We start from the raw sequence: 27,911 nt of genomic DNA, 5'->3' as shown, positions 1-27,911 counted from the left end.
TTGATTACGAGATGGTTGCATTAACCCTCCCCCCCCCCCCCCCTTATCTAATGCCAGTTTAGGAATTAAACCAAAGAAGTTGTTAAAATGTCTAGCTGTGTACAATTGAGAAGACAAAAGAGGATTTTGAAAACTGATAACACTTACTTCCCTACAGAGTTTAAAACTCAACAGGTAAAGTTTTTTTTCTAGTAGTAAGGCTTCGAAACTGGTTAATATCTGCTGAATTAGAACCGGTTCTTGAGCCATACCAAAAAAACTATATAGGTAATGTATCTTACTAAAAGACAAATTTTGAAATTATATAAATCTTCTAGTTCTGTTAGCCAGGGCCTTCGGTGGTCTTAAGGTTAACAAAACTGAAATTAATCTTATAATTTTACTATCCGAGGAAAACTTTATACTTTTGGATAAATAAACATATACCTAAGGTTTTAATCATAGAAACTTTTATATATTTTTACCTCGTCTCGCACGAAAGAACAATTCTGAGGGATTAAAACAGTTTTATTTATTGGAATTGACAATATTTTTTTCGTCATTTACAGACGGATTTGGAATACAAGAATAAAATATCAAACGCCATATTTAAATCAAGGTGATTAGAAGAGTAGTTTTTTGTACAGTATTCTAAATTGAGCGACATATCCTTATAATAAAGTAACAGGATGTCTGTCTGTTTGTTTGTGTGTCTGTCAGGGTAGCTTCTTATTGGTCCCGGGAAGGTGTATAACTATTTTTGGGGAAATCTCCCCTAGAAATAAATTTTTTTTTAAATCTGAAATAAGAAATTGGGTTATCTAATTCGACTCTCCCCTCCTCAATTGGCCCTAGAGGCCTCTAGGGGCGTAGCCGCTAGTTACAGGAATAAGATATAGCAAACTAGCGATATAAATTTAAAGGTCGTCATTTCTACTAAGGGTTGCTTCTCAAAGCTAAATACCTACTGCGTAAAGGTTTTGTGATTTGTTGGTAATAGCTGGACAGTGGACATGTTCCCTTTTGTAAAAATGCTTACCTAAGAAGTTAAATTTGATTCTATACATTGTCAAGGGTGCATCATATTCTGCATGGGATCCCCTGCTAAAGGGATGGAAAAAATAGGTATGTTGGATAAGAAAAAATAAAAAGTTCTGAGAAAAAAAAATTCTCTATTTTATTTTTTTCTCCCTCCTTGATCGGGTAAAAACTAAGGGGGAAAGGAAAAATGAAATATTTTGCAGCTGGTGAAAAAATTACCTAATCTTGTGCAGAATATACATACACACCTGTTCATTGGTTTAATTTTAGCAATCCTGTCTTCTGATCAAGAAGACACTCTCAGCATGTATATCCAACATCACATATGTCAGGTATACAATTTATTTACATTGTTCTTCATGTACCTAGCCATATTATTATTGACCGGCATGCAGGGGTGTATATTTTTCAACCTAGTGAAATTCCTCCCCCCATCCCTCTATTAAATCACAATTTAATCAGTAATGAAACAGATTATTGTTTAAAGTATGGTTTCGACTTCGAATAATATCCGCTGGAGTAGAACCGGTTCTCAGCCATACCATAAAAATCATGTATGGCTACAAACAATTTTCCACGATTAACAAAATAATAATTAAAATCATAAAATTAATTCAAGTTTTATTTTAATATCCGCGGAAAGCTGAATATAATACAATGCGATAAATAACTACCTTTTCTTAACTTATCTAGAGGATTACTAGCTAAGTGATGAATAACTTAATTTCTTAACTTATCTAGAGGATTACTACCTAAGTGATGAGTAACTTAACTTCTTAACTTATCTAGAAGATTACTACCTAAGTGATGAGTAACTTGATTTCTTAACTTATCTAGAGGATTACTACTAAGTGATGAGTAACTTAATTTCTTAACTTATCTAGAGGATTACTACCTAAGTGATTAGTAACTTAATTTCTTAACTTATCTAGAAGATTACTACCAGAAGTAATGAGTAACTTAATTTCTCAACTTATCTAGAGGATTGCTACCTAAGTGATTAGTATCTTAATTTCTTAACTTATCTAGAAGATTACTACCAGAAGTGATGAGTAACTTAATTTCTGAACTTTTCTAGAGGATTGCTTGGTGAGGAGTGTTACAAAGATGACAACTTGGGCGAACAAGAACTTAGGAATGAAATACAAAATAGCTATTTATTAAAAGCGAAGTCTTTCTTATAGTTTAATTAGGGTTGGTCCGTCCGTCCAGAACGGTTAGCTCTTTTCGTTAATTTAAGCATGTTGTTTGAATTCTTTTAGGTATCGTTTTCAAACTTTGCATGGTTTTGAATATGCCTGTTGTAGTTAGGTACAATTAAGAAATTCTAAAATCGTTACATTGATTAGGTATAACTTTTTAAACAAATTTTTACCGATGTGATATAATAATCCGATTGATCTGATTTTTGGAATACTGATTCTTAGATCAACAAAGTACAATGTTGTAAGCGAAGCACGATCTCTATAATCAAGTCCTAAAAATGTAAGTATGTCCTGTAGGTATTTTAGCAGTTTTTCAACGAATTTACTTAGAATTTTGTTTCGACTTTTGACATCTACAATATATATTCTAATTATTCAGTTCTGAAACTCTAGTTCAGTGTTAATGTTCGTTTGTCCTACCGTTTCAGAGCTTCGCTGTTTTGGATGTTGTCATCCTTTTTAATAACAAATATATTGAAACAAGGTTGACAACATCCATTAAAGCGAAGCTCTGAAACGGTAGGACAAACGGATATTAACACTTGTATAATGTCAGAACTGAATAATCAGAATGCGAATGTATAATAGTCAAAGCAAAATTGTAAGTAAATTTGTTGAAAAACTGCTTGATACAGGATAATGATTATGGACATACTTACATTTTTAGGACTTGATTATAGAGTTGCTTCGCTTATAATATTGTACTTTATTGTCCCAGGAATCAGTATACCAAAATTCAGACCAATCGGATAATTAGGTCACATACAAATTTGTTGTTAAAAAAGTAAAAAAATCAACATGTTTAAACTGGAAGTACGGACATTTTGGTAATGATTATAGAGTTGCTACGCTTTCTAAATCATACCTAACTACTAAAGGAATCACCATGCAAAATTTGAAATCGATAGGACAATTCTAACATGTCAAAATTAACGAAAAAAGCTATCCGTGACGGACGGACGTACGGACGGACCGACCCTAATTATAGAAAAGCTTCGCTTTTAAAAAGATCGTAGCCTCGGTAGGAAAGTAAGGTGCATGATTTTCTGGTAATTACAAAAACCAACTTCTATTACAACTAAAATTAATTTTGCCTCATGATTTATTTAAAAACTTGCGGCTTCGCCCCTAAAAGCTGCAAGGGGCACTTGAAGGAAGACCTACAAGGGGAGGGGGAGGTGCAACCCTCCACTTTATATTAAGTTAAAATATAGGAAAAACGTAACCAATTACCATTGCATTGCATTCAGTTGGGACTTCCATACAAGGGACTTGCAATCAAACATTGTTACTTCTTGCAATGCCCAAAGCTTCATAACTTATCATATTAATCCTTAATTAAAGGTTGATGCTAAAATTATGCTTAATAGCTGTTTATTATTTAATTGATAATCAGACTGATCAAGAAAGGAAGGAATTTTATTGCGGATAGTCTTATTCGAGCCCTTGGAGGTAAGGTTTCTTTGTTTAATTGATTGGAGTCATTGGAGATAAGTTTATATAGTCTTATTGGAGCCCTTAGAGGTAAGTTTTCATAGTTTTATTGATTGAAGCCCTTGGAGGTAACTTTTCATAGTTTTATTGATAGGAGATCTTGGAGAAAGTTTATATAGTATTAATGGATTCCTTGGAGGTAAGTTTTCATAGTTTATTGATTGAAGCCCTTGGAGGTAACTTTTCATAGTTTTTTTTTTATTTGAGCCCTTGTAGGTAACTTTTCATAGTTTTATTGATTGGAGCCCTGGAGGTAAGTTTTCATAGTTTTATTGATTGGAGCCCTGGAGGTAAGTTTTCATAGTTTTATTAATTTGATTTAATACTCTGCTTATTAAGTTAGTTTTGACACTCGACATGTGTTATGTTCGGTTGTCCTACCGTTTGTTTTTAGATCTTTGCTTTTATGGTTGTTGTCATCCTTATTTCATTTTAAAATTATTTCGCATGTTTTTTGCATGTTTGTTTAAATAGTTGTTAAACTTTGCTCGAATTCCTACTTGTTTGTTTTGTGTGATATTAATTTTACTTCTCTAGGTGCATTTGAAGCGGTTGAGAAGAAATATTTGAAAGACTTTCTTTTTATTATTTTTACAGACAAGGTAATTTAAATATTGTTTGCTGAAAGGTTCTTTTTGTTTGTAGGTTAAGATCTTGATAAATGCTGATCTGATGAGTTCTCTTTTTCTATTAAGCTTTACTAGTGTCCTGGGTAGTTTTAGACTGTTAACTTTTATAAAACGTCTGGGTATGGTTTTAGGCTATTTTTCTCCCATTCAATATCCCTTCGAATTTAGAGCCACTAGACGCTAGGGGCAAGACGATAGTAGGGTATTTAAAGGGGGGGGGGGAAATGTGGTGACTCGTGCCACGACATACCAGCAATTTTATTTTGGGTGCTACTCCCTTAGTTTTAGAGATAATTGGGTGAAATCTTTTGGGCTGGGTCACTAATTACCCCAACTATTGGTATCTTTCAAAAAAAACGGCTCCCGCCGTTCGCCTCCATTTTCCGCCGCCGCCAAAAAAAAATTTTTATTGCATTTCTCGCCGAATTAGGCAATTTGGAATCATTTGAGACCATGTTATTTTTTTCAAAAATTTTTCCCCTTTTTTTTCAAATTCTCGTTTATCAAGGTATATCTTAAATTCAGTGCCTCTCCTAAGCTTTTAAAGATATTGAGACAAAACCTTTTGAGATAGATCAGTAAAAAATAATTGAATAAAAAATGGCGGCGGTACCGCCGCTCCCGCCGTCTACCGCCATTTTCCGCCGCCGCCGCCAAAAATTTTTTTATTGCATTTCTCGCCGAATTAGGCAATTTGGAATCATTTGAGACCATGTTATTTTTTCAAAAAATTTTCCCCTTATAACCAACCCTGCGGGGGGACTTGGTCATTTTTTTTCAAATTCTCGTTTATCAAGGTATATCTTAAATTCAGTGCCTCTACTAAGGTCAGTAAAAAATATTTGAATAAAAAATGACGGCGGTACCGCCGTCCACCGCCATTTTCCGCCGCCGCCGCCAAAATTTTTTTATTTTATTTTTCGCCGAATTAGGCAATTTGGAATCATTTGAGACCATATTATTTTTTTCAAAAATTTTTCCCGTTACAAGCCGTCCTGTGGGCGGCGGAAAATGGCGGTGGATGGCGGGAGCGGTGGTACCACCGCCATTTTTTATTCAAATATTTTTTTGCTGATCTACCTCAAAAGATTTTGTTTCAATATCTTTAAAAGCACAGGAGAAGCACTGAATTTAAGATATACCTTGTTAAACGAGAATTTGAAAAAAAATGACCAAGTCCCCCCGCAGGGTTGGTTATAAGGGGAAAATTTTTTGAAAAAAATAACATGGTCTCAAATGATTCCAAATTACCTAATTCGGCGAGAAATGCAATAAAAAAAATTTTGGCGGCGGAAAATGGCGGTGGACGGCGGGAGCGGCGGTTCCGCCGCCATTTTTTATTCAATTATTTTTTACTGATCTACCTCAAAAGGTTTTGTCTCAATATCTTTAAAAGCTTAGGAGAGGCACTGAATTTTTTGAAAAAAATAACATGGTCTCAAATGATTCCAAATTGCCTAATTCGGCGAGAAATGCAATACGTGGTGGCGGAAAATGGCGGCGAACGGCGGGAGCGGCGGACCCGCCGCCGTTTTTTTTGAAAGATATTAATAGTTGGGGTAATTAGTGACCCAGCCCAAAAGATTTCACCCAATTATCTCTAAAACTAAGGGAGTAGCACCCAAAATAAAATTGCTGGTATGTCGTGGCACGAGTCACCACATTTCCCCCCCTTCCCCCCCTTCCCCCCCCCCCCCCTTTAAATAGTAATGTCTTTTTTGTCTGTCCCAAAAGATTTCACCCAATTATCCCTAAAACTAAGGGAGTAGCACCCAAAATAAAATTGCTGGTATGTCGTGGCACGAGTCACCACATTTCCCCCCCCCCCCCCTTTAAATAGTAATGTCTTTTTTGTCTGTAGCTTTAGATCCGATTGGATTCTAAGTTTTAAGCTTCATAAATGCAGCGTGGCCACATTTTTCAGTATACTGAAAATATTCAGTATTCTTCAGCATTTGGAAATTGGGGGTTCAGTATTTTCAGTAAATACTGAATATTCAGTATTTGAAAATTTTATTCAGTATTTTTAAGTTTTTGGAAATTTTCATGATTCAGTATTTTCATTATTTCTTAAATTCCAAAAAAAATTGCATAAATAAGATGTTTTTTCAAGTAGTTGATGTCAGATTTTTTTGGCGCTTCGCGCCTTACTTTATTTTCCTTTAAATTACCCTATAACTTTGTACATTAAATTTGCCCAAAGCCCCTAGATGTGCCAAAATTTTTTAAAGATTTATTTAGATATGATCTACGAATGATACTTATAATAAAAAATCATCTAATATAAGTTCAATTTTGATAGCAACTTTTTATTTTATGTACAATTGCACAAATATTTCCACACTTCGATATATTATTGAAATATTGAGAATTTAGTGAGGTTTAATACAATACCTACCTACCAATTCATTTCTTGTAACATTTTTTTTTCAATTCATCTCAAATATAAATTTTTTAGATATTTGAGATGCTTTTATACAGTAAGTTTTTTTAGATATTTTTTTTGTCTATTAATAGAATGAATAATCTAAGGTGAGTACTTTGCATGATTATTGAAGGTAAAGTTTTTTAGCATGCTCTTAACTCAACTAAAAAGTATTTAAGTTTTGTAATCATTTAAAATATTTATCAGTCATTTCCTGCTTAATTGGTGCAAGAAAATCTAAGAGGCAAAATTAAAAGATCTTTAAAATATCCCCCTAATTATAAAACTATGATATATGAAATTTTGAAATGAGGAATCATATAAAAAAATACTTATTCAGTATTTGTATTATTTTGTTCAGTATTTTTTCTTATTTTAGGATTCAGTATTTCCAGTATTTCTTTTTTTTTTCAGTATCAGTATTCTTTTGGTTGTGGACACACTGTAAATGTCCCTGGGTAGTTTTAGAATATTATTTTAGATATAGTGATAGTTTTATGCTATTTTTAATTCTTTAATCTCTGATTCTTAATACAGAGTCCCTACATATTAAAGAGCTTCACATGGGTCCAGCTTTGGTTTTAAGCTTTTTATGCCTCCTTCTTCCACGTATTGTAAAACCTATTAAACGGCTGGACCGATTAATAGACAATTTTTAAGGAAATTTGGTGATAGTATGAAGAAGGTTTTGGGCTATAGGGCGGCGGAATGCGGCTTTTGATTTCATCTTTTTAAGGACAAAAAATAATTGTGTAATGAAACTCCCTACAACCTCTTGGGACGAAACCCAAAGAGTCTCCCCACGCCCTTCCACAAAAAAATCTTATTTTTTAAAAATAAGATAAAAGTGGCCGGCCTAGGGTCGAAGCCCCTACATGCCAGGGGCGAAGCCATGAAATGAACAGCAATAGCACGCTGACTTTGCTCGACTAGGGTATTTGAGGGAATTAGCTAATAATTCTGTTAAAATAGATATTTATATTTTAGAATGATCCTGATAACTCAGTCCATGAGGTTTACAAGTTTACTTTCAAGTAAGAATTATAAATTAAATTTCCTAAAAAGTTTTTCAATAAAAGTTAAAGTACCCAAAATTTTGAGTGTTCCCTTTTCTCGAATTAACTTAGTAGAGAGGCTTCCTATTTGTTCATTTCCAAAGACATGGAACAGTTTTGATGACCGTGATAATATAAAAAATGCCTTAAACCTAAATCAATTTAAGATTAAGCTAAAAAAATGCCTTCTTGCAAAAATAGACATAACATGTTATAGACTTCTTTGCCGTTCTTGCCACCTAAGAATGTAAAACACTTATTCTGTCTGTTCTACAAGTCTTCACTGATTTACCCTTCTTTATTAATTAAAAATGTTTATAGTCAATATTACAAACGCACATCATATTATTTTCCCCTCCAATTCCTTTCCTTTCAATTCCATACTATAATACCCATCATATATCATTGCGTAAGTTCTTGTTTTAAATAATTATGTTTCATGTTATCTATTATTTTTTTTTATCATTTTTTCTTATCTGCAAAGGCTACTTAATATTACCTCGAGAGAGATTATTTAGTCCTTTGACACGAATTTTGAATGTGAATAATATTATCTTTATTATTAAACTGTAAGTAATCATGATCAATTTTATTGTTTGTTTGTGATTATACCATGTTATGTATATATATTTTTTTGTATGTGTCATAAAATAAATATTTCATTTCATTTCATTTCATTTCGATAATGTAGTTAAAAGAAAGAGCATATTGAAATATGACAATATAGATGACCAATGTTAGGTCAGTATACATTTTACCATTTACCAAGTTCCTTCAGTTTCAAAACTTTGGGTATCAGTCTTATATAATTTACAATAGAAATAATTTTAATGTACAAAAGACGTCCAAAAGGGGGGGGGGTAAAGGGGTGATTATCCCCCCCCCCATTTAAAATTTACCCCTTCCCTGGCACCCCCAACCATTTAGGAGGGGGTATTTACCCCCCAAAAAAAAAAAAAAAAAAAAAAAAATATTGCGCGCTGTGCGCGCATTTTTAATACTAAATATTTAATAAAATTTAAATTACCCCCCAAAAAATTTTACCCCGGGGGTAAATTTTGGGGGGGGTAAACAAAATTTAACCCTGCCAACGGATTTCAGGGGGGGTAATTACCCCCCCAAGCAAATTTTACCCTCGGGGTAAAAATTTTAAGGGGGGTAAAAAAAATTTGCGGCGCGCTTCGCGCGCCATTTCCCCCCCCCCCCAAAAAAATAAAAAGCTTGGACGCCCCTGCAATGTACTCTCCCTCCATGAATAAAAGAAATAGATTTGCTATCAAATACTTTACTAATATCAAGCTGCAACTAATAATGTAATCCTATATAGGTATAGGTACAAAACACAAACACTGAATATCTGCTCTATAAATTACACCATCCATTGTGGTCCGTTCACAAATTTTTGTACTAGGCTACTTATTAAGATATATAAGTTTTCCGGAATTTTAATGTTAGGGGGAGATTTGAAATCTGCATCAAATTTTAAGGATTTTTTATAAAATTCGTTTTTTGTAGAATTCTTTATCTAAAAGCGGAAATGCATTTTAAGTTAATTAATTTTGACCAATAGGATAGGTGGATTTTAAACTACCTGCTCTCTAATTGGTTGAATGATGTACGCCATCCAATCAGAGCGCAGATTTTTTAAATCCACCAATCACAGATGCCAAAATTAATTAACTTAAACTGTATTTCCGCGAAAAAACGAATTTTATAAAAAAAATCCTCAAAATTTGATGCAGATTTCAAATCTCCCCCTAACTTTAAAATTCCGGAAAACTTGTATATCTTACTACTTGTTTAGGTATGAAGGAGAGGACAATCTGGCCCAATTTCATATCAAGGTAACATTTAAATTTACTTATAGATTAAAGTTATTTGTGTGTGTGTGTGAGTGAGTAAGTGTGTGTGTGTTCATGTACATAAGTCTGTAACATGAACGAACAGCTGAACAGATCATTAGTTTTTTGGTTCAAAATAAGAGGGCGGGGTGTTACGTGGTATCCCGCGACCATGACTTAACAGTAACACAAAGGTCATTGTCAGAGAGGTAATGTGTTCGATTCTTCATCATAACAACCGCATCATAACTGAAGACGTTAAAAATGGTTTTTGTCGCGACTTTAATGGTTAGAGCACTGGGAATGCCTTGACCCAAAATTAAAACGGTGCTTATTACCAAGTACTGTTAATACCTCCTGATAAAGGTCAGGCAATCAAATAGTTGGTTTTCTACTGAATGTCATGGTTGTTGTACCTGACTTCACAGTGTAATTGTACAAAATCGCCCGTACAAAGTAATTGAAAACTCAATACACGGTATGACAGGGAGGGGGGGGGGGGGTGCTAAACAAGGCACTTTGAGGGAAAACGCCATACTTTGTTAATTTAGACTAAAGACAATGACGACGCTGAATCAACTTTGATGAAAGTTGAAGAAATGGTGAAACATCTGAACACGGCCATCAACGAAATGGACCCTCTACCTCAAGAGGTATTTAACAGGGTGCGAGACAACCATGGCCGATAAATAATTGCTATATTATACCACAAATGTAATATCAGTACTAATGTCAGAGATGGTCCTTTACTGGTTTTTACCGGGCAGTTATGTACCACCTACTATTTTTAAGCTGATTTTAGAGCAGGGGGGGGGGGGTTGAAAAAAGGGAAGGTAGACTGGGTAATTATTTGGGAGTTCCAGAAAATGAAAAAAAATTTGATGAGATGCATTACACCACCTTTTAAAATTGATTTATAATTACTTGGATCTTACCCAGATAATCATGTACTAAAATAAAGAGTACCTTGTAGCTTGCTAAAATAATGGGTATTATCCTCTTTTTTATATTGAAAATTTCAGTAAACATAAATTAGCGACAAATCCCCCCCCCCCCCCTCCCTATCGTAATATCCACGTAAATAATATCCATTCATTTCATATAATAGATATTTAGTACCTATATATGTAATATGTATATACAGAGAACTACTTCCCCCCTTTTCCAATGACCTTTTTCGTGTGCTAGCAAATTATTTTCTGCTGCTTGGCTTTTTTAATATTCCCGACACCATTGGTTGATTTTCAAAGACTCAATTGAGATCCAGCACAAGGTCATTGGGATAGGGAAATACAGTTATTTAAACCCTTCCTCCTCTAGTGTTTAATTCTAATATTCTTATAATTGATTAGACGTATATGCGCACTGTGCTGACTTACTACCCTAGCTGTCCTGACAATTATGAGCCCACAGGATACACTCCTCACGTCATCCAGGTAAACTCAGCTTTAGATTCTTCCCAGTACCCGATAAAATTTAATCCCTTAATTTACTTTTAAAAGTGCCTTTTAAAATATTTGTAGAATCCGAAAATCTGGAATCCGTCAAAAAAGTAAGAATCCGGAATCCACGGATTAATCCGTTTAAATTTTGTAAGAATCCTAATCCGGTCCAAAAATTGCCAACCCTAGTATTTGGATCATGGAAAGAAAACTAAGTAGCGGGGTTCGTTGTATTTTCACAGTAGCTTTTGATAGGTTATTTTAGGTTAGGTTAGGTATATGTTAATGAATGTCCTGCAGGGTTAGGAAATTTGGCCCGTAGGGGCTAAAATAGGAGAACAGTTACTGTGAAAATACGACCATTATCCTAGTATTTCAATGGGAATACCTAACGGATTAATAAGGATCTGATCTATGGATGAAACAATGTTGTATGCAACAATTATACTTTCCTACTGTAAATGAAAATTATGGATTGGAAGAATTTAGATACTGCTAGTATAAACCAAAAAATCAAGATCTAATTAAAGTCCCCAATGGTTTATGTCAGCAAACAAGAGAGCAGGTTTATTGCACTTTTGCCACTAGTATGATATAAAGAAGGGGTAATATTGTTTATCATTAATGGGCAGTTGTTAATTTATGATTTTCTTAATTAAGAAAAAATTGCTAAGAGAAATGCCTTCTGGTGCGAACGGACCATCTACCAACTTCCATGGTATTAAGGTAAACCCCAAATATAAATAAACACTAGCGGCTACGTCCCTAGAGGTCTCTTTGGCCACTCGAGGTGGAAATGGGAGGGTCATTTTTTTTTTGGGGGGGGGGGGTATGGGTGATTTCTCTTTGGTGGTACCCTCTTCAAAAAATTATAAACATTCCCAGGACCTATGAGTAGCTACTTTGTAAAGGAGAACCATATCAGTTCAGTGGTATGCGAAAACCTTCGTCACAGACAGACACACACACAGATCCTGCTGCTTTTATATATGGGTTATATTTCTGTTATCCTATGAACAGAAAAAAGGACCTCCCCCCCCCCCCCCCCCCTACTCAATATTTCATCATTTTAAGATAAAAAATGGGTTTTTTGGTGGGAGGGATAACCCGGGTGGGACTCGCTTAATTCTTGGAAGTTGAATCTTCAATTTTTTTAAAACAAACATCACAAAACTTATCAAATGCGCAAATACAAGGTTGACAACATCAATAAGTAACGTAGCCATGAATATAAAACGAACAAATTGATATACAGAGTATATATTTAGTGGTGATAAATCATTACGAACAGGTGGGCGGACAAATTTAATTATAGAGTGGTTTCGCTACTAAAAAGATATTTTTGTTATAGGCTGGATGGTGTTCTTCCTCTGCCAGTAACAGGTATGCAATAATTTCTCAATATCCTATATGTCTTTTTATTAACAAGGTTCACATCAATAAAAACAAATATTGTGATATATCCAATTTAAAAAAACGATTTTCAAGTCTTGATATTTTAAAAACTACGTGGTAGAAAATTGAAATTCTTTCAAATATATGCCATATAAATGTAGTTTAACCAATCAATCATGAAAAAATATGCGGTTCATAAAATTAAGTTCAAATGCATTTCGTGGAACTACCCCTTTAAACTTTATATCTGAAACATTTATTTTTTATTGTTTTAGTGAATTTGTTTTGTTACATGATCTTACCGAGGCTGATAAATCCGCTATCGAAGAAGCTTACAAGATGGTAAGTTTAATCAAAACCTCGACTATAGCGTAACACGTAGCGCATCCGCTCATTGTTGGGTAAGTGGTAGATTAGAATCTAAACCCAATACCGCGTTATAACTAAAGAAGTTAAAAATTGTCTTACCGCTGCTATGTCAGGTGCACGGAATAAATAGTTATAGTACTGGAAATGCCTTTTAGTTGTAACAATTTTACTACATTTTTTATTTCAAAGTCATTCTTTAGGTAAGGTATATCTGTTTGCACGTATTTGCACGTCAAAGTCAAAGAATATGGACTCTATTCAGCGCATAATATACTAAAGTCTTGTAATAAGAATTAACGCAATATCATTAATAAAATTTCATTTACTAAATTTATCATAAGAATTTTACTGTATTATAGTATACAGTTTTACAGCTTGTTGATGATTCGCTGTTATGTTAAAACATTTCCTTGTTGTCTTAATGTTTAGATAGGAAACACTGATCATGGAGATATGATGAGTCCTGCTGTTGGTGCTAGACTGATTCCCTCATCCCTACAAGAGACTGCCTCCGCTGCTAGACTGGTTTCCTCATACCAACAAGAGACTGCCTCAGCTGCTAGACTGATGTCCTCATCCCAACAAGAGACTGCCTCAGCTGCTAGACTGGTTCCCTCATACCAAAAAGAGACTGCCTCAGCTGCTAGAATGGTTTCCTCATCTCTACAAGAGACTGCCTCAGCTGCTAGACTGATTTCCTTATACCAACAAGAGACTGCCTCAGCTGCTAGACTGGTTCCCTCATCTCAACAAGAGACTGCCTCAGCTGCTAGACTGGTTCCCTCACACCAACAAGAGACTGCCTCAGCTGCTAGACTGGTGCCCTCATACCAACAAGAGACTGCCTCAGCTGCTAGACTGGTTCCCTCACACCAACAAGAGACTGCCTCAGCTGCTAGACTGGTGCCCTCATACCAACAAGAGACTGCCTCAGCTGCTAGACTGGTTCCCTCATACCAACAAGAGACTGCCTCAGCTGCTAGACTGGTTCCCTCATACCAACAAGAGACTGCCTCAGCTGCTAGACTGGTTTCCTCATACCAACAAGAAACTGCCTCAGCTGCTAGAAAAAGAAAGTTCTTTAAGCACTCAAGCCCAGGTAATATATAGGTGATGGAGCTATAAAGCAGTGCCTAAATTACACCACCAAATTTATTTTTAACTTTCATTTTTAAAACTAAAATTAAAAATGGGAGTGCACAGGTCTCCTTAGCAAAGCCTTAGATAAAAAAAATCTCGAAAGAAACGGACAACAGAGCTTTCAAATAGGGTACAGTGGTGGTCAGAATCCGTTGGAGATTAAATCTTAGCTGCTCCTTCTTGCCAGATATTGCAATTTGAAGTTTTGTGGTAAAAATGCCTAAAATTACAAGAATTCCAAGGATATACGCATAAGAAAACACCTTAATTCATCAAATAAAATGGTTTGAGTTTAACATTTGAGGAGTTTATATGTCTCTGCATATGTAAACTACACAGTCCCTCCCCATTTAGAAAATTTTGTTTCTTTAAAGAAATTATTTAATGAAAAAGGTACATTGTTCTGTTTACAACTTTAAGCTAGAGGCTGTTACCCTGGAACCAGTAAAGAAAACCTCAGTTCTAGTTTTACATATTGCTAAAGTTAATATTTAAAATACTCTCAACCCCCCCCCCCTTCAACCCCCTCTTGCAACCCATAAATTTTAGGGGGGAGGGCAAAGTAATAGTATTATGTTTTACTCAAAACTACTTGAAGTATTGAAAGAAAACATTATATGTAAGATTCTTAGGCCCAAAGTTTCTGGAAATATAAGCTTTAGTACTTAAACTTTATTAGCCATCAAAATCTCTTGCAAATATTGCTGCAACCAACCCACTCCCTCCTTCTTAGACCACAAATTATTAGGAGGGGGGCAGTGGATATGGAAAATATTCTTGTGTTACTTTGAAATCACTGAATTATGTTAAGCAAACTTTGGATTTAAGCTTTTTTGGGATATTAATTACTTTTACAAATATTGCTAGATTCCCCCCCCCCCCCCTCCATCTGTTGGAAGTAGTGGCTAGTGGCATAGGTAAATAATATTGTATATTATTAGAAACCTCTGGAGATATTCAGGGTATATTTAATTTTATAAATATCTATTTCAACTACAACCCTCCCAATCTAGTACAATTATATTGCTATATAATCTCCTCCAGCCTATTGGACTAATAAAAAAATTATTGTCAACCCATTGCTCCTTCACTAAACATTGAATAGGTAATACATATGAAGCAATTTGAAATCTAAAAGTTTTATTCCAATGTTAGCTCCTTATTGCTATAGTAGTTTCTGAGTAAAACACAGGTGGTGAGGTTGTATGGAGCGTAGCTGGAGAGGGAGGGCAAGCAATATTTTAACTTTTTTTTATGGGGGTTGAGGAAATTGAGCAGCAATATAATTTTTCTGGATGGGGTTGGTTGAGGTTGGGGAAAGGTCAGCAATATTTGTTCAATTATGAAGTAATTATGGACCTACTAAAGTTTAAATCCAAAAGCACTCTATATCTTGAGTAATCTACAAGTAAATCACAAGGGTATTGCTATACTCCCTTCTATTACTTATTTGGGAGGGAAGGGGGGGGGGAGAGATTGTAAAGCAATAGGGAGGGAAAGGGGGCTTGGAAGGAGAATTTAGCAAAATTTGTTAAAATCACTTTTGACATAACAAAGCATATTTGCTTTGCTGCTACAATTCTAGTGGTTTCTTAGTAACACACCATAGTAGTAAACTTTCAACTGCAACCCAACCATTCTCTCTTTACAAAATGTTATGTTATTGATTTATGAGGGGAGGGGAAGAGGTCAGCAATATATGTAAAAGTGCTTTGGGTCCCACAACAATACAAATCCAAAAGCTTTATATGTATCTCTAATATTTTCTTAAAACACATTGGAATGATCTTCTGCCACCCCCTCCCCCCCCCCCCCAATTATGTCAGGACGAGGGAGAGGGGGAGAGAAGGTGGTCAACATAATTTCTACAAAATTTTGGCATAAAAACCTTACATAAAAATTTTTCCCACTATACTTCAATTAGTTTTTGAGAAACACATAATAGTATTACTATGCTCCCCCCCCCCCCCCTCCACCCTAAAGTTGGTAGGTTGTGAGAGTATGGGGGGGGGGGAAGCAGAATTACTAAAAGTAACTTGGGCCATATGTAAACTTAAACTTAAGTTTTTCCCAGGGTAACAGCCTTTAGGATAAAGTTGTAAATTGGGCAAACCTCTTTAAGCTTATAGTACCTTATTTATTACTCTTATTGAAGTTAAAAACATCATTTATAGTAATAAAAATTGTTCTAAATGGGGATGAAGTGTGTAGTTTACAAATGAAGAGATATCTAAACTCCTCAAATGTTAAACTCGCCCTTTTTATTTGATGAATTAAGGTGTTCACTTATGCATATATCCTTGGAATTCTTGTAATTATAGGCACTTTTACCACACAACTTCAAATTGCAATATCTGGCAAGAAGGAGCAGCTAAGATTTAATCTCCAACGGATTCTGACCACCACTGTACCCTATTTGAAGGCCCTGTTGTCCGTTTCTTTCGAGATTTTTTTTAATCTAAGGTTTTGCTAAGGAGACCTGTGAGTGGTCAACTCCCCCAAAATAAAAAAGATAGTTTGTAAGTAGGTAATAAAGAAACATTATGAAATAAAGCTGCAATTTTTTTTCAGGTGCCGTCCTGAGAGAAAATTATCTTAGTTGTAGTGGCATCGAACCAAATACCTCAACTAATAACAGGAATTTTATTCTTTTAACAATAATTCAATATTGTAATAGATTCTTTATATTGCTTACTTTGGATCATGGAAAGAAAACAAAGTCATTCCTAAATTAGGACAGAAGTCACCTTCCTAGGAAGGACATAAGTAGCCTTCCTTAAGTGAGAATTTGTTATAACATGCCTCCCTGAACAAAGATTTTGCAAGATTGAGGACATAAGTAGCCTCCCTTCACCTCACAAAACCTAGCTTTTTGATCCTTCTTTGGTCCATCACATAGCAAAATATTGGAAAACTTAGCTTTTTTGTCCTTCACATAGCTAATTCTTGCTAAACATAGCAAATTCTTGCAAAACATTGCAAATTCTTACAAAACATAGCAAATTCTTGCAAAAGATAGCAATTTCCTGCAAAACATAGCAAATTATTGCAAAATATAGCAAATTCTTACAAAACATAGCAAATTCTTGGAAAACTTAGCTTTTCTGTCCTTCACATAGCTAATTCTTGCAAAACATAGCAAATTCTTACAAAACATTGCAAATTCTGACAAAACATAGCAAATTCTTGCAAAACATAGCAAATTCTTACAAAACATAGCAAATTCTTGCAAAACATAGCAAATTCTTACAAAAAATAGCAAATTCTTGCAAAACATAGCAAATTCTTGGAAAACTTAGCTTTTCTGTCCTTCACATAGCTAATTCTTGCAAAACATAGCAAATTCTTACAAAACATAGCAAATTCTTGTAAAACATTGCAAATTCTTACAAAACATAGCAAATTCTTTCAAAACATTGCAAATTCTTTCAAAACATTGCAAATTCTGACAAAACATAGCAAATTCTTGCAAAACATAGCAAATTCTTACAAAACATAGCAAATTCTTGCAAAACATAGCAAATTCTTACAAAACATAGCAAATTCTTGCAAAACATAGCAAATTCTTACAAAACATAGCAAATTCTTGCAAAACATAGCAAATTCTTGCAAAACATAGCAAACTCTTGCAAAACATAGCAAATTCTTGCAAAACATAGCAAATTCTTACAAAACATAGCAAATTCTTGCAAAACATTGCAAATTCTTACAAAACATAGCAATTTCTGTCCTTCAAATAGCTAATTCTTGCAAAACATAGCAAATTCTTACAAAACATAGCAAATTCTTGCAAAACATAGCAAATTCTTACAAAACATAGCAAATTCTTGCAAAACATAGCAAATTCTTGCAAAACTTAGCAAATTCTTGCAAAACATAGCAAATTCTTGCTAAACATTGCTAATTCTTACAAAACATAGCAAATTCTTGCAAAACATAGCAAATTCTTGGAAAACTTAGCTTTTCTGTCCTTCACATAGCTAATTCTTGCAAAACATAGCAAATTCTTACAAAACATAGCAAATTCTTACAAAAAATTGCAAATTCTTGCAAAACATAGCAAGTTCTTGCAATGAGGGTCCCAAACTCAAAAACAAATTTTCAGCGCGATCCGACCACCGGTTCTCAAGATACGGTGACCTGGTGTCCTTGGTACCAACGGAAAATTTGTTTTTGAGTTTTGGACTTTTGTTGCAAGAATTTGCTATGTTTTGTAAGAATTTGCTATGTTTTGCAAGAATTTGCAAATTCTTACAAAACATAGCAAATTCTTGCAAAACATTGCAAATTCTTACAAAACATAGCAATTTCTGTCCTTCAAATAGCTAATTCTTGCAAAACATAGCAAATTCTTACAAAACATAGCAAATTCTTGCAAAACATAGCAAATTCTTACAAAACATAGCAAATTCTTGCAAAACATAGCAAATTCTTGCAAAACTTAGCAAATTCTTGCAAAACATTGCAAATTCTTACAAAACATAGCAAATTCTTGCAAAACATAGCAAATTCTTGCAAAACATAGTAAATTCTTGGAAAACTTAGCTTTTCTGTCCTTCAAATAGCTAATTCTTGCAAAACATAGCAAATTCTTACAAAACATAGCAAATTCTTACAAAACATAGCAAATTCTTACAAAAAATTGCAAATTCTTGCAAAACATAGCAAATTCTTGCAATGAGGGTCCCAAACTCAAAAACAAATTTTCAGCGCGATCCGACCACCGGTTCTCAAGATACGGTGACCTGGTGTCCTTGGTACCAACGGAAAATGTGTTTTTGAGTTTTGGACCCTTGTTGCAAGAATTTGCTATGTTTTGTAAGAATTTGCTATGTTTTGCAAGAATTTGCTATGTTTTGTAAGAATTTGCAATGCTTTGCAAGAATTTGCTATGTTTTGTAAGAATTTGCTATGTTTTGCAAGAATTAGCTATGTGAAGGACAGAAAAGCTAAGTTTTCCAAGAATTTGCTATGTTTTGTAAGAATTTGCTATGTTTTGCAAGAATTTGCTATGTTTTGTAAGAATTTGCTATGTTTTGCAAGAATTAGCTATTTGAAGGACAGAAAAGCTAAGTTTTCCAAGAATTTACTATGTTTTGCAAGAATTTGCTATGTTTTGCAAGAATTTGCTATGTTTTGTAAGAATTTGCAATGTTTTGCAAGAATTTGCTATGTTTTGTAAGAATTTGCTATGTTTTGCAAGAATTTGCTATGTTTTGTAAGAATTTGCTATGTTTTGCAAGAATTTGCTATGTTTTGTAAGAATTTGCTATGTTTTGCAAGAATTTGCTATGTTTTGTAAGAATTTGCTATGTTTTGCAAGAATTTGCTATGTTTTGTGAGAATTTGCAATGTTTTGCAAGAATTTGCTATGTTTTGTAAGAATTTGCTATGTTTTGCAAGAATTAGCTATGTGAAGGACAGAAAAGCTAAGTTTTTCAAGAATTTGCTATGTTTTGTAAGAATTTGCTATGTTTTGCAAGAAATTGCTATGTTTTGTAAGAAATTGCTATGTTTTGAAAGAATTTGCTATGTTTTGTAAGAATTTGCAATGTTTTGCAAGAATTTGCTATGTTTTGTAAGAATTTGCTATGTTTTGCAAGAATTAGCTATGTGAAGGACAGAAAAGCTAAGTTTTCCAAGAATTTGCTATGTTTTGCAAGAATTTGCTATTTTTTGCAAGAATTTGCTATGTTTTGTAAGAATTTGCTATGTTTTGCAAGAATAAGCTATGTGAAGGACAGAAAAGCTAAGTTTTCCAAGAATTTGCTATGTTTTGCAAGAATTTGCTATGTTTTGCAAGAATTTGCTATGTTTTGCAAGAATTTGCTATGTTTTGTAAGAATTTGCTATGTTTTGCAAGAATTAGCTATGTGAAGGACAGAAAAGCTAAGTTTTCCAAGAATTTGCTATGTTTTGCAAGAATTTGCTATGTTTTGCAAGAATTTGCTATGTTTTGCAAGATGAAGGACATAAGCAGCCTTCTTAATGTAAGAATTTGTCAGACAAAGCACATAGGTCACCTCCCTTAAGTTAGATTTTGTTAGATGAAGGACATAAGTAGCCTTCCTTAGATCAATTTCCAGTGACTTCTGTCCTAATTAGGAATGTTTTCTTTCCCTTACTTTTAATCTGTATCAAGGTCCTTAAAAATTAATTCAAGATTCGAAACATAATTACAATAATGCAGTTAACGGGCTAAGGTATTTCTCCTACTCTAACTAAATGTGTCACGTGCACGACTTAGCAACAATAGGTATCGTTTTAACATCTCTAGTACGACACGGTGTGGTGAGGACTTTTCTGTGAGTAATGAGATTTGATATCTCGGTTCAACACTTTGTCATAAACAAAAGACGTTTAAAATCACATATGTCTCCTAATTGTTAAAATGCATTGGTCTAAAACAGGCGTAGAAGTGTGATAATCAAAGGGTCGGTTGTATGTATGACGACGTTTTTTGAAAAATATCAAATAAGAATATTATGTAGTAGAGGAAACCAAGCTGGGAAACGTACCAAGCTATCAAAGAGGTATGTGTATTAGTGTAAACTTAAAGGGCGAATATAGGTTCGATATGATATGAGCTTATATCAAAGGTGCCATTACATACTTTTAGAATATCTATGCCAAATTTAAAAATTCAAAAAAATCCTTAAGTAGATTTTGCAATTTTCTGTTTCAATTGAACATATAATAAATGAGATTGCCGACAAAATCGTTTATTTTAGCCCTTTACAAGACTTTTTTTGACTATTTTGCTTAAGTTTGATTGACTATTACATTGGCACGCACCTTAAAAGATAATTTAAATGTTTATTATTTTAGATTATATACTAGTTTATTTAATTTTTTAAAATGCATAAAAATAATTTGCGTAGAAGGGCGTCAGGAGTATTGACAGGGTAAATAATACGTCTTAAAGTTTATTTTCTGTACAGAGATCTTTGATTAATTCATGATGATATAAACAACCCTTTTGTACGCATTTTCAACACACACACACACGGCCACAAAAAAACAGGGATTTGAAATCATTCTTCCTCCAAGAAAATTTTATCGATTATTTTTTTTTACTTTTTACATTATTTGATGTTTTTTTTAACTTTTAAATAATTTACTTTATGAAGGTAGAAGGAGGGTATATTTACCCCTGATTAATTGGTTTCCACGTTATTACGACTATCATTTAACGAAAGCTTTTTAATTCAACGCCACGAAGCCTTGTGTGATGCTAGGGTGTTTGAGTTCTTAGGGAACCACACTAATTACAAAATATTTTCTTCGAGATTGACGGGTTTTAAGCTATAAACAGACTTATACAATAAGATATATAAGTTTTCCGGAATTTTAAAGTTAGGGGGAGATTTGAAATCTGCATCAAATTTTGAGGATTTTTTATAAAATTCGTTTTTTCTATAATTCTTTATCTAAAAGCGGAAATGCAATTTAAGTTAATTAATTTTAGCATCTGTGATTGGTGGATTTAAAAAATCTGCGCTCTGATTGGATGTCGTACATCATTCAACCAATTAGAGCGCAGGTAGTTTAAAATCCACCTATCCTATTGGTCAAAATTAAATAACTTAAAATGCATTTCTGCTTTTAGATAAAGAATTATACAAAAAACGAATTTTATAGAAAGTCCTTAAAATTTGATGCAGATTTCAAATCTCCCCCTAACATTAAAATTCCGGAAAACTTATATATCTTATTATACAATTGAATATGTCAATATTTTTAAGTTATTTATAATCTATGGAATTGCACCTTTGATATGAGCTCATATCATATCGAACCTATATTCGCCCTTTAAAGAAATTCTGCAAGAAACATACCGCTCAGCTTTTTAAAGACTTCCATAAGTAGACCCAATACCCGAAATTTGAAGCATTCATCTTCAATAACAAAATAAATATAGGCATTTTAAAATAACATAAGTATATGAAAATATTGAAAGTTTTCCACACCTCGTGATAGAAATTTAGAAAATAAAGTATTTTGCCAAGAATTTTCTAAGTGTTGCTGTAGTTTTTGATATCTGAATGGCGTAATGGGAAGTGGATAAGAGAATGGGGGGGGGGGGGGGAATGGAAAGAAGTGGGTTGTTGGGAAATTTTCACCTAGAATTGTTTGTCAGAATCTTGGTCCCTGAGTATTTTCTATTATCAAACTGTCATTATCAAATCACTATAATATGTATGTCTTTACAGAGAGAGATGGGACAATGGGCTGGTAATTACACTAGTCCTAAAGTTTTATAATAACTTTGTCACATTTATTAGGGATGTACTGTACATCAATTTTTCGGTCATTGTCTTCTCCATTTAGATACCTGATGTCATTGTCTATCTATGAAAGTACAATACCTAAATTATATTTGATTACACAAAGAATTTTTATTAATTTCAGGAGATGTTAAGAGAAAACCCAAGTTCTCTTCCAGTTCAACTTTACTTGATAAATTGTAGATTTGTTTTGATAAATTAACTTTAGACAACTTGATAAAAAGTAAATTATTTGTATATATAAAGTGTGTTTTTTTTATGAGAACTTTTTTGAAAGCAATTTTACCCCACTTATAGTTATCAGAATTTAATGATTAACGGCTTATTTTCTTCGTTTTTTATAGGTAACCATTTATAAAACATTAAAAAATATTTCAGTTTTTATTAAAAAAAGTACAGTAAAATCAAAAATTCAAACTTTAGGTGTCAACATCTAAAAAAGGTTTTAGCGCATTTTTATTAAGCTCAAATCTTCTACTCTTTGCAAGAAAAAAATTGGATTTTCAGTAGTCCACTTTGGGGGGCCAGTACTCCCTCCCTGGTTGATATATGGCCTTCAAACTTTAATATGTTCTAGTACATGTCCCCAAAAGTATCTGTATCAATTTTTAACTCTGTATCTCAACTTTGAAGCGTTTTGCAGCAATTCTTGCAAAGGGTAGAAGATTTGAGCATGAGAAAAATGCCCTAAAATCATTTTTAGATGTTGACACCCAGTTTTTGAATTTTTGATTTTACTGTACTTTTTTAATAAAAACTGAAATATTTCTTTAATGTTCTTTAAATGGTTATAAAAAACGAAGAAAATAAGCTGTTATTCATTAAATTCTGATAACTATAAGTGGGGTAAAATTGCTTTCAAAAAAGTTCTCATAAAAAAAACACACTGTATTTTTGATACCTTGAACATTGAAAGGTTTTTTTATTTAATATTCGATCAATTGCTAAATTATTAATGTTCTTAGATAATATATTTATTTTCTTTTAGTGTTTTGTCCCTTTTTTCTTATTAGATTGATCCAAATTTTTTTTGGAACCTAGTAATAGTGTCTGACTTTGATTATGGCGTAAAAAAAAATTAACAAATGAGAGGCCACTATAAATTTTAACATTGGTCAATTACAGTCTATACTGGCCTCTCATTGGCTATTTTTTTACGTCATAATAAGAGTCAGACACTTTAACTAGGATCTTTTATTGTTATTGTAGAAATTATAATTTTTTTTTGAAAAATAAATTGTAAGTTGTTCTTATATTGTATTATTAATTAACTTCCTAGTCAATGAAAAAATTGACTAACTAAGACACAGAATAGAAAGTACTGGCGGATTTTTCTGTTAGGCTTAAGCAATAAATTGACAGAAATTACCTTTATAAGATTTGACCTCAGATGGTGTATGAACAAGAGTCGATGTTTAGTGTCTTGTTGCGGTTTGGCATGCTTTACTAAAAGAACATTTCAAGTACTTTGTACGAATAAAACATCTGAAAATTTAGCTTTCAACAAACAAAGCACAAAGCTAATCAGAGGTCAAATCTTTGGAGGGTAATTTCTGCCCTTTAACGGAAAAACTTCATCTTCTTTACATGATCCGGCAATTTTGGTATATTTGTAGTATTGGTAGTTTACAAATATTCAAGAAAATAATCACTAAACCTCTAATTCAGATTAGTTTTGCCTTGAGCACTCCCTGGATGTTATTTAGATTAGATTACTTTTCAGAGATGTTTCACATTTGCCCTGGGGAGGCGGATCTACTGCAGTTCACGGTAAAATATTGCTGGTAACGAATATTGCCAAAAATTTATGAAATTTAAAGGCTGCTAGCTTCCAAACGGCTGAACGTACAGATCATACCCGCACACCATTTTAAGCGGTTTAAGAAGGCCTACAAATAATCTGGAATAACCAAGATCCAATGATGCACAGGGAAAGCTTCACTGAAGAAAAAACGCGTAAAATAGATCTTTCTCGCGCATTTCTCTGCACTGCGAAATAATTATGCATAATTGATTTATGGCTATTCCAGATTATTTGTAGGCCTTCTTATGCCGCTTAAAACAGTGTGCGGGCATGATATGTACGTTCGGCAGCTAGCAGCCTTTAAAATTCAAAAATTTTTGGCAATATTCGTTACCAGCAATATTTTACCGTGAACTGTAGTAGATCCGGGGAGGCTTCAAAATATTTTATAATTAACTTTTAAAAAATGTTACATATGAAGTACAATGTTATAATAGTTATTTCTCGCATCGTATCATAAACGGCTTTCCGTGGATATAGAATGAACAAATATAAGATTAAAACCAGTTTTTAAGCCCCGAAAAAATGTGTTTTTACTCTTATGATTGTACATTTTTAGATTCGTAGAAAGCTGGATATAATACGATGCTAGACATAGTTTTTTTCGTATGGATGAGAACCTGTTCCTATCCACCGGAATCGAATGAATATGAGAAAGAATTTTATTTGAAGGGAAGCTTAACCAGGGCTCGACAACCGCGCGTCAGCCATCTGTAAGCCTCAGGGAAATCTTCATTTTACAATTTTACAAATCAGATAGAAGTCTAAGCCTGACCCAAACATGGAAATTCCTCTTTTTCAGGAAAATTTTCAAAGCATCCAAACGAGTTTAAGTTTTTGGCTTAGTCACGGCTGCCGAGCCCTGAACTTAACTTTATTTAGAAGGATTGATCAAATAATAATACCAGCAATAAACTTAACTAAAAACGAATCATATTTTATCCTTATAATAAAGTAACAGGATGTTTGTCTGTCTGTTTGTTTGTATTGAAGTTTTTTTTACTTTTTCTTTAAAAATCTAAAATAATAAGTTGGGTTATCAAATTCGATTCTCCCCTCCTCAAGTGCCCCTAGAGGCCTCTAGGGGCGTAACTGCTAGTCTAAAATGATGATATACAAAATTACCCCTTCTATAGATTACAATTTTTACAAAAGGAGATTTTTTTCCTATAATTTTATGGTTTCCGTACATATAAAAAGTTACACCCAGAAGCTGTCTTAACTTTATTGCTTTCTAAAAGGAGAACGCCTGATCTCCTTTACAAAGTAACTGAAACAGTTTCCAAGAATTCAGTTTTGAAATATCTTTATATTTCATGGAAAACTAATAAAAATACTAGGTAAAAAATATGCAAAGAAGGTGTCTTAACTTTATTGCTTTTTATTTAGAATAGCTAGCCGGTTCTTTTAGTAAGTAGTAGATGTAAAATGGGTCATAGAATTTAAATATGCAATCGGTTTTTATGTAAACCTCTTATTTTTGAAGTTATTTAATTTTTTTTTTTTTAATAATTAAGTCGGTTTTAAGGTACTAAAAGGCAACAAAATAAAAGAAGAAAATTACCAGTATGAACAAAAATAGTAAGATCTTTAATTTGACACCTTACTTTTTAAATTCTGTTGAGTAATTATTGATAAAATCTATTTTTTTAACCTTGTTTTAATCAAAACTTTGAACCTAAATATTTTCTCTCAGAGGCATAAAAAATATGTGTTTATATATGACTTTAGAATGAGAAAAATATTACGAATCCATTCTAAGCAAAATTGAAAAAGTTTTATAAAATTATAATAAAAAATATAAGTTTATTTTAAGAATCATAATTTTAGCTTTAAAGGAAGCCTGCAAGAAATACCACGCTTTAACTGCTGAAAGACTGCCACAAGTAGACCCAATACCCCAAATTTGAAGCCTTCAGCTTCTATAACAAAAAAGTTCTAGGCATTTTAAAATGACATTTTATGTACAATGAAAATTTTGAAAGAATTGCAATGCTCATGTTGAAAACTTTGAAATTAAACTACGTGGCCTAGAAACAAAATTATAAGCTTATTTTTGTCATAAATTTAGGTTTCCAGTAACTAATTATATTTTTACAATAAAAAAACCCATTTTTATAGTCAAAATCTTTAAAAAAAAATTAAGTTTTACTTGCATTGTACCGAATGTACTGTAGCCAATCAGAAGGCTTAATCAGCTTAACAACCAATCACAGCTAAGCTTGTATTAGTTTACCCCTTTGTTTCCGCTATGATTTTCGTTTAAAAATGCAATTTAAATCGAATTTTTTTCATAGATTTTGACTATGAAATGTGGTGTTTTTATTGTAAAAATGTAATTAGTTACAGGCAATCTAAGTTTCTGACAAAGATAAGGTTATAATTTTGTGTCTAGGCGACGTAATTTAATATTATTTTTTCTTTTATGAGCATTCGAAATCTTTCAAAAATTCCATTGTACATAAAATGCTATTTTAAAATGCCTAGAACTTTTTTGTTATTGAAGCTGAAGGCTTTAAATTTGGGGTATTGGGTCTTCTTGTGGCAGTCTTTCAGCAGTTAAAGCGTGTTATTTCTTGCAGGCGTCCTTTAAAGGGTTGACTTGAACAAAACCTAAACAAATGTACATACACTGTAACATATATTTTAAACACAAGAAACAATAATGCACTTTTAACTGCATTGTTTTGAAGTTTATAAACAGACTGAAGCATATTTTTCATTCTTTACATGTTATATAAGTATCACTATTTTTATTGTAGTATCTATTGTATATATTGTATGAACATTATCCTTTTTTTTGTCAATTCTATTGGTTAAGTTTTGAGTTGAAGCTCATTGATTTGTCAATTTTTGAGATTTTTGATTGGCTAGTTTAATAGTTACAATTAAGTGTTGCCTGTAAAAATATAATATTTTAGGCCATTTTTATTTTTTTAAAGTTTTTACTTTTTTTAATTTTGCTTAGAATGGATTCGTAATATTTTTCTGATTCTAAAGGTATATATGAACCCATATTTTTTATGTCTGTGTGAGAAAATATTTAAGTTTAAAGTTTTTATTAAACCGAGGTTAAAAAAATAGATTATTTCAATAATTACTCAACAGAACTTAAAAAGTAAGGTGTCAAATTAAAGATCTTACTATTTTTGTTCATACTGGTAATTTTTTTCTTTTATTTTGTTGCGTTTTAGTACCTTAACCCATTAGTGACGAACCGGGTATTAAAACCCGGTTCCGAAAAATTGAAAAAAAAATGGTTTCCAGTCTTCAAATTTCATCATCCTTTTTTGAGCCTCCCCTTTACTCCGTTCTTTATCTATTGGCCCCGGAGAGAAGTCTCAGATATGGATCTATGATATGAATAATATGGATCTGCTGCGAAAAAACAGGTGCTTTCGCAAAACGTTAATAACTTTTTTGTTTTTATAGTTAAGTTGCTGATTTTTTTTTGTGAAATCTAACGTTTATTGATAAGTACATCTATTTGTGAATTCGTTTTATCCAAATTATTATTTTTTATATGATTTTTTTATCATTTTTTTATGCCCTATTAGGACCCAGTTCGTCATGGCCATAAATACCCAACAGTTTTAAAACCCGGCTCGGTTTTGGTTTTATTACCCGGTTTTAACTTTTCAACCATTAAATATTTTTTTATGATTTATTATTCTTGAGCCACCCTAATCAGTATACCCTAGTAATCTCTATATGTGTCCTCCAATAGTTTTATGCTCTTTTTCTGATATGTATCATCCAATTTTTATATGTTCTTTTTTTGTGTATGTCAGGTTTTAAAACTTC

General features: G+C 33.0%; 1 protein-coding gene across 1 annotated transcript; it reads left to right on the top strand.

Moving 5' to 3' along the window:
• Nucleotides 1-55: 55 nt before the first annotated feature.
• LOC145328743 (uncharacterized) lies at nucleotides 56-22,579 on the top strand. The gene is made up of 16 exons (XM_080172565.1): nucleotides 56-174; nucleotides 1,291-1,352; nucleotides 2,099-2,155; nucleotides 3,622-3,677; nucleotides 4,257-4,321; nucleotides 7,761-7,807; nucleotides 9,633-9,672; nucleotides 10,221-10,322; nucleotides 11,022-11,105; nucleotides 11,772-11,837; nucleotides 12,463-12,494; nucleotides 12,782-12,848; nucleotides 13,305-13,974; nucleotides 16,587-16,653; nucleotides 20,507-20,548; nucleotides 22,428-22,579. The coding sequence occupies exons 1-16, from the start codon at nucleotides 88-90 to the stop codon at nucleotides 22,435-22,437; spliced, it is 1,554 nt and encodes a 517-aa protein (XP_080028691.1). The 5' UTR covers nucleotides 56-87; the 3' UTR covers nucleotides 22,438-22,579.
• Nucleotides 22,580-27,911: the final 5,332 nt, after the last annotated feature.

The sequence above is a fragment of the Acartia tonsa genome, chromosome 9 (genome assembly GCF_053477335.1).
Source record: "Acartia tonsa isolate MP-2025a chromosome 9, ASM5347733v1, whole genome shotgun sequence".
NCBI lineage: Eukaryota > Metazoa > Arthropoda > Copepoda > Calanoida > Acartiidae > Acartia > Acartia tonsa.
This window is presented reverse-complemented; position numbering and strand designations above follow the sequence as displayed.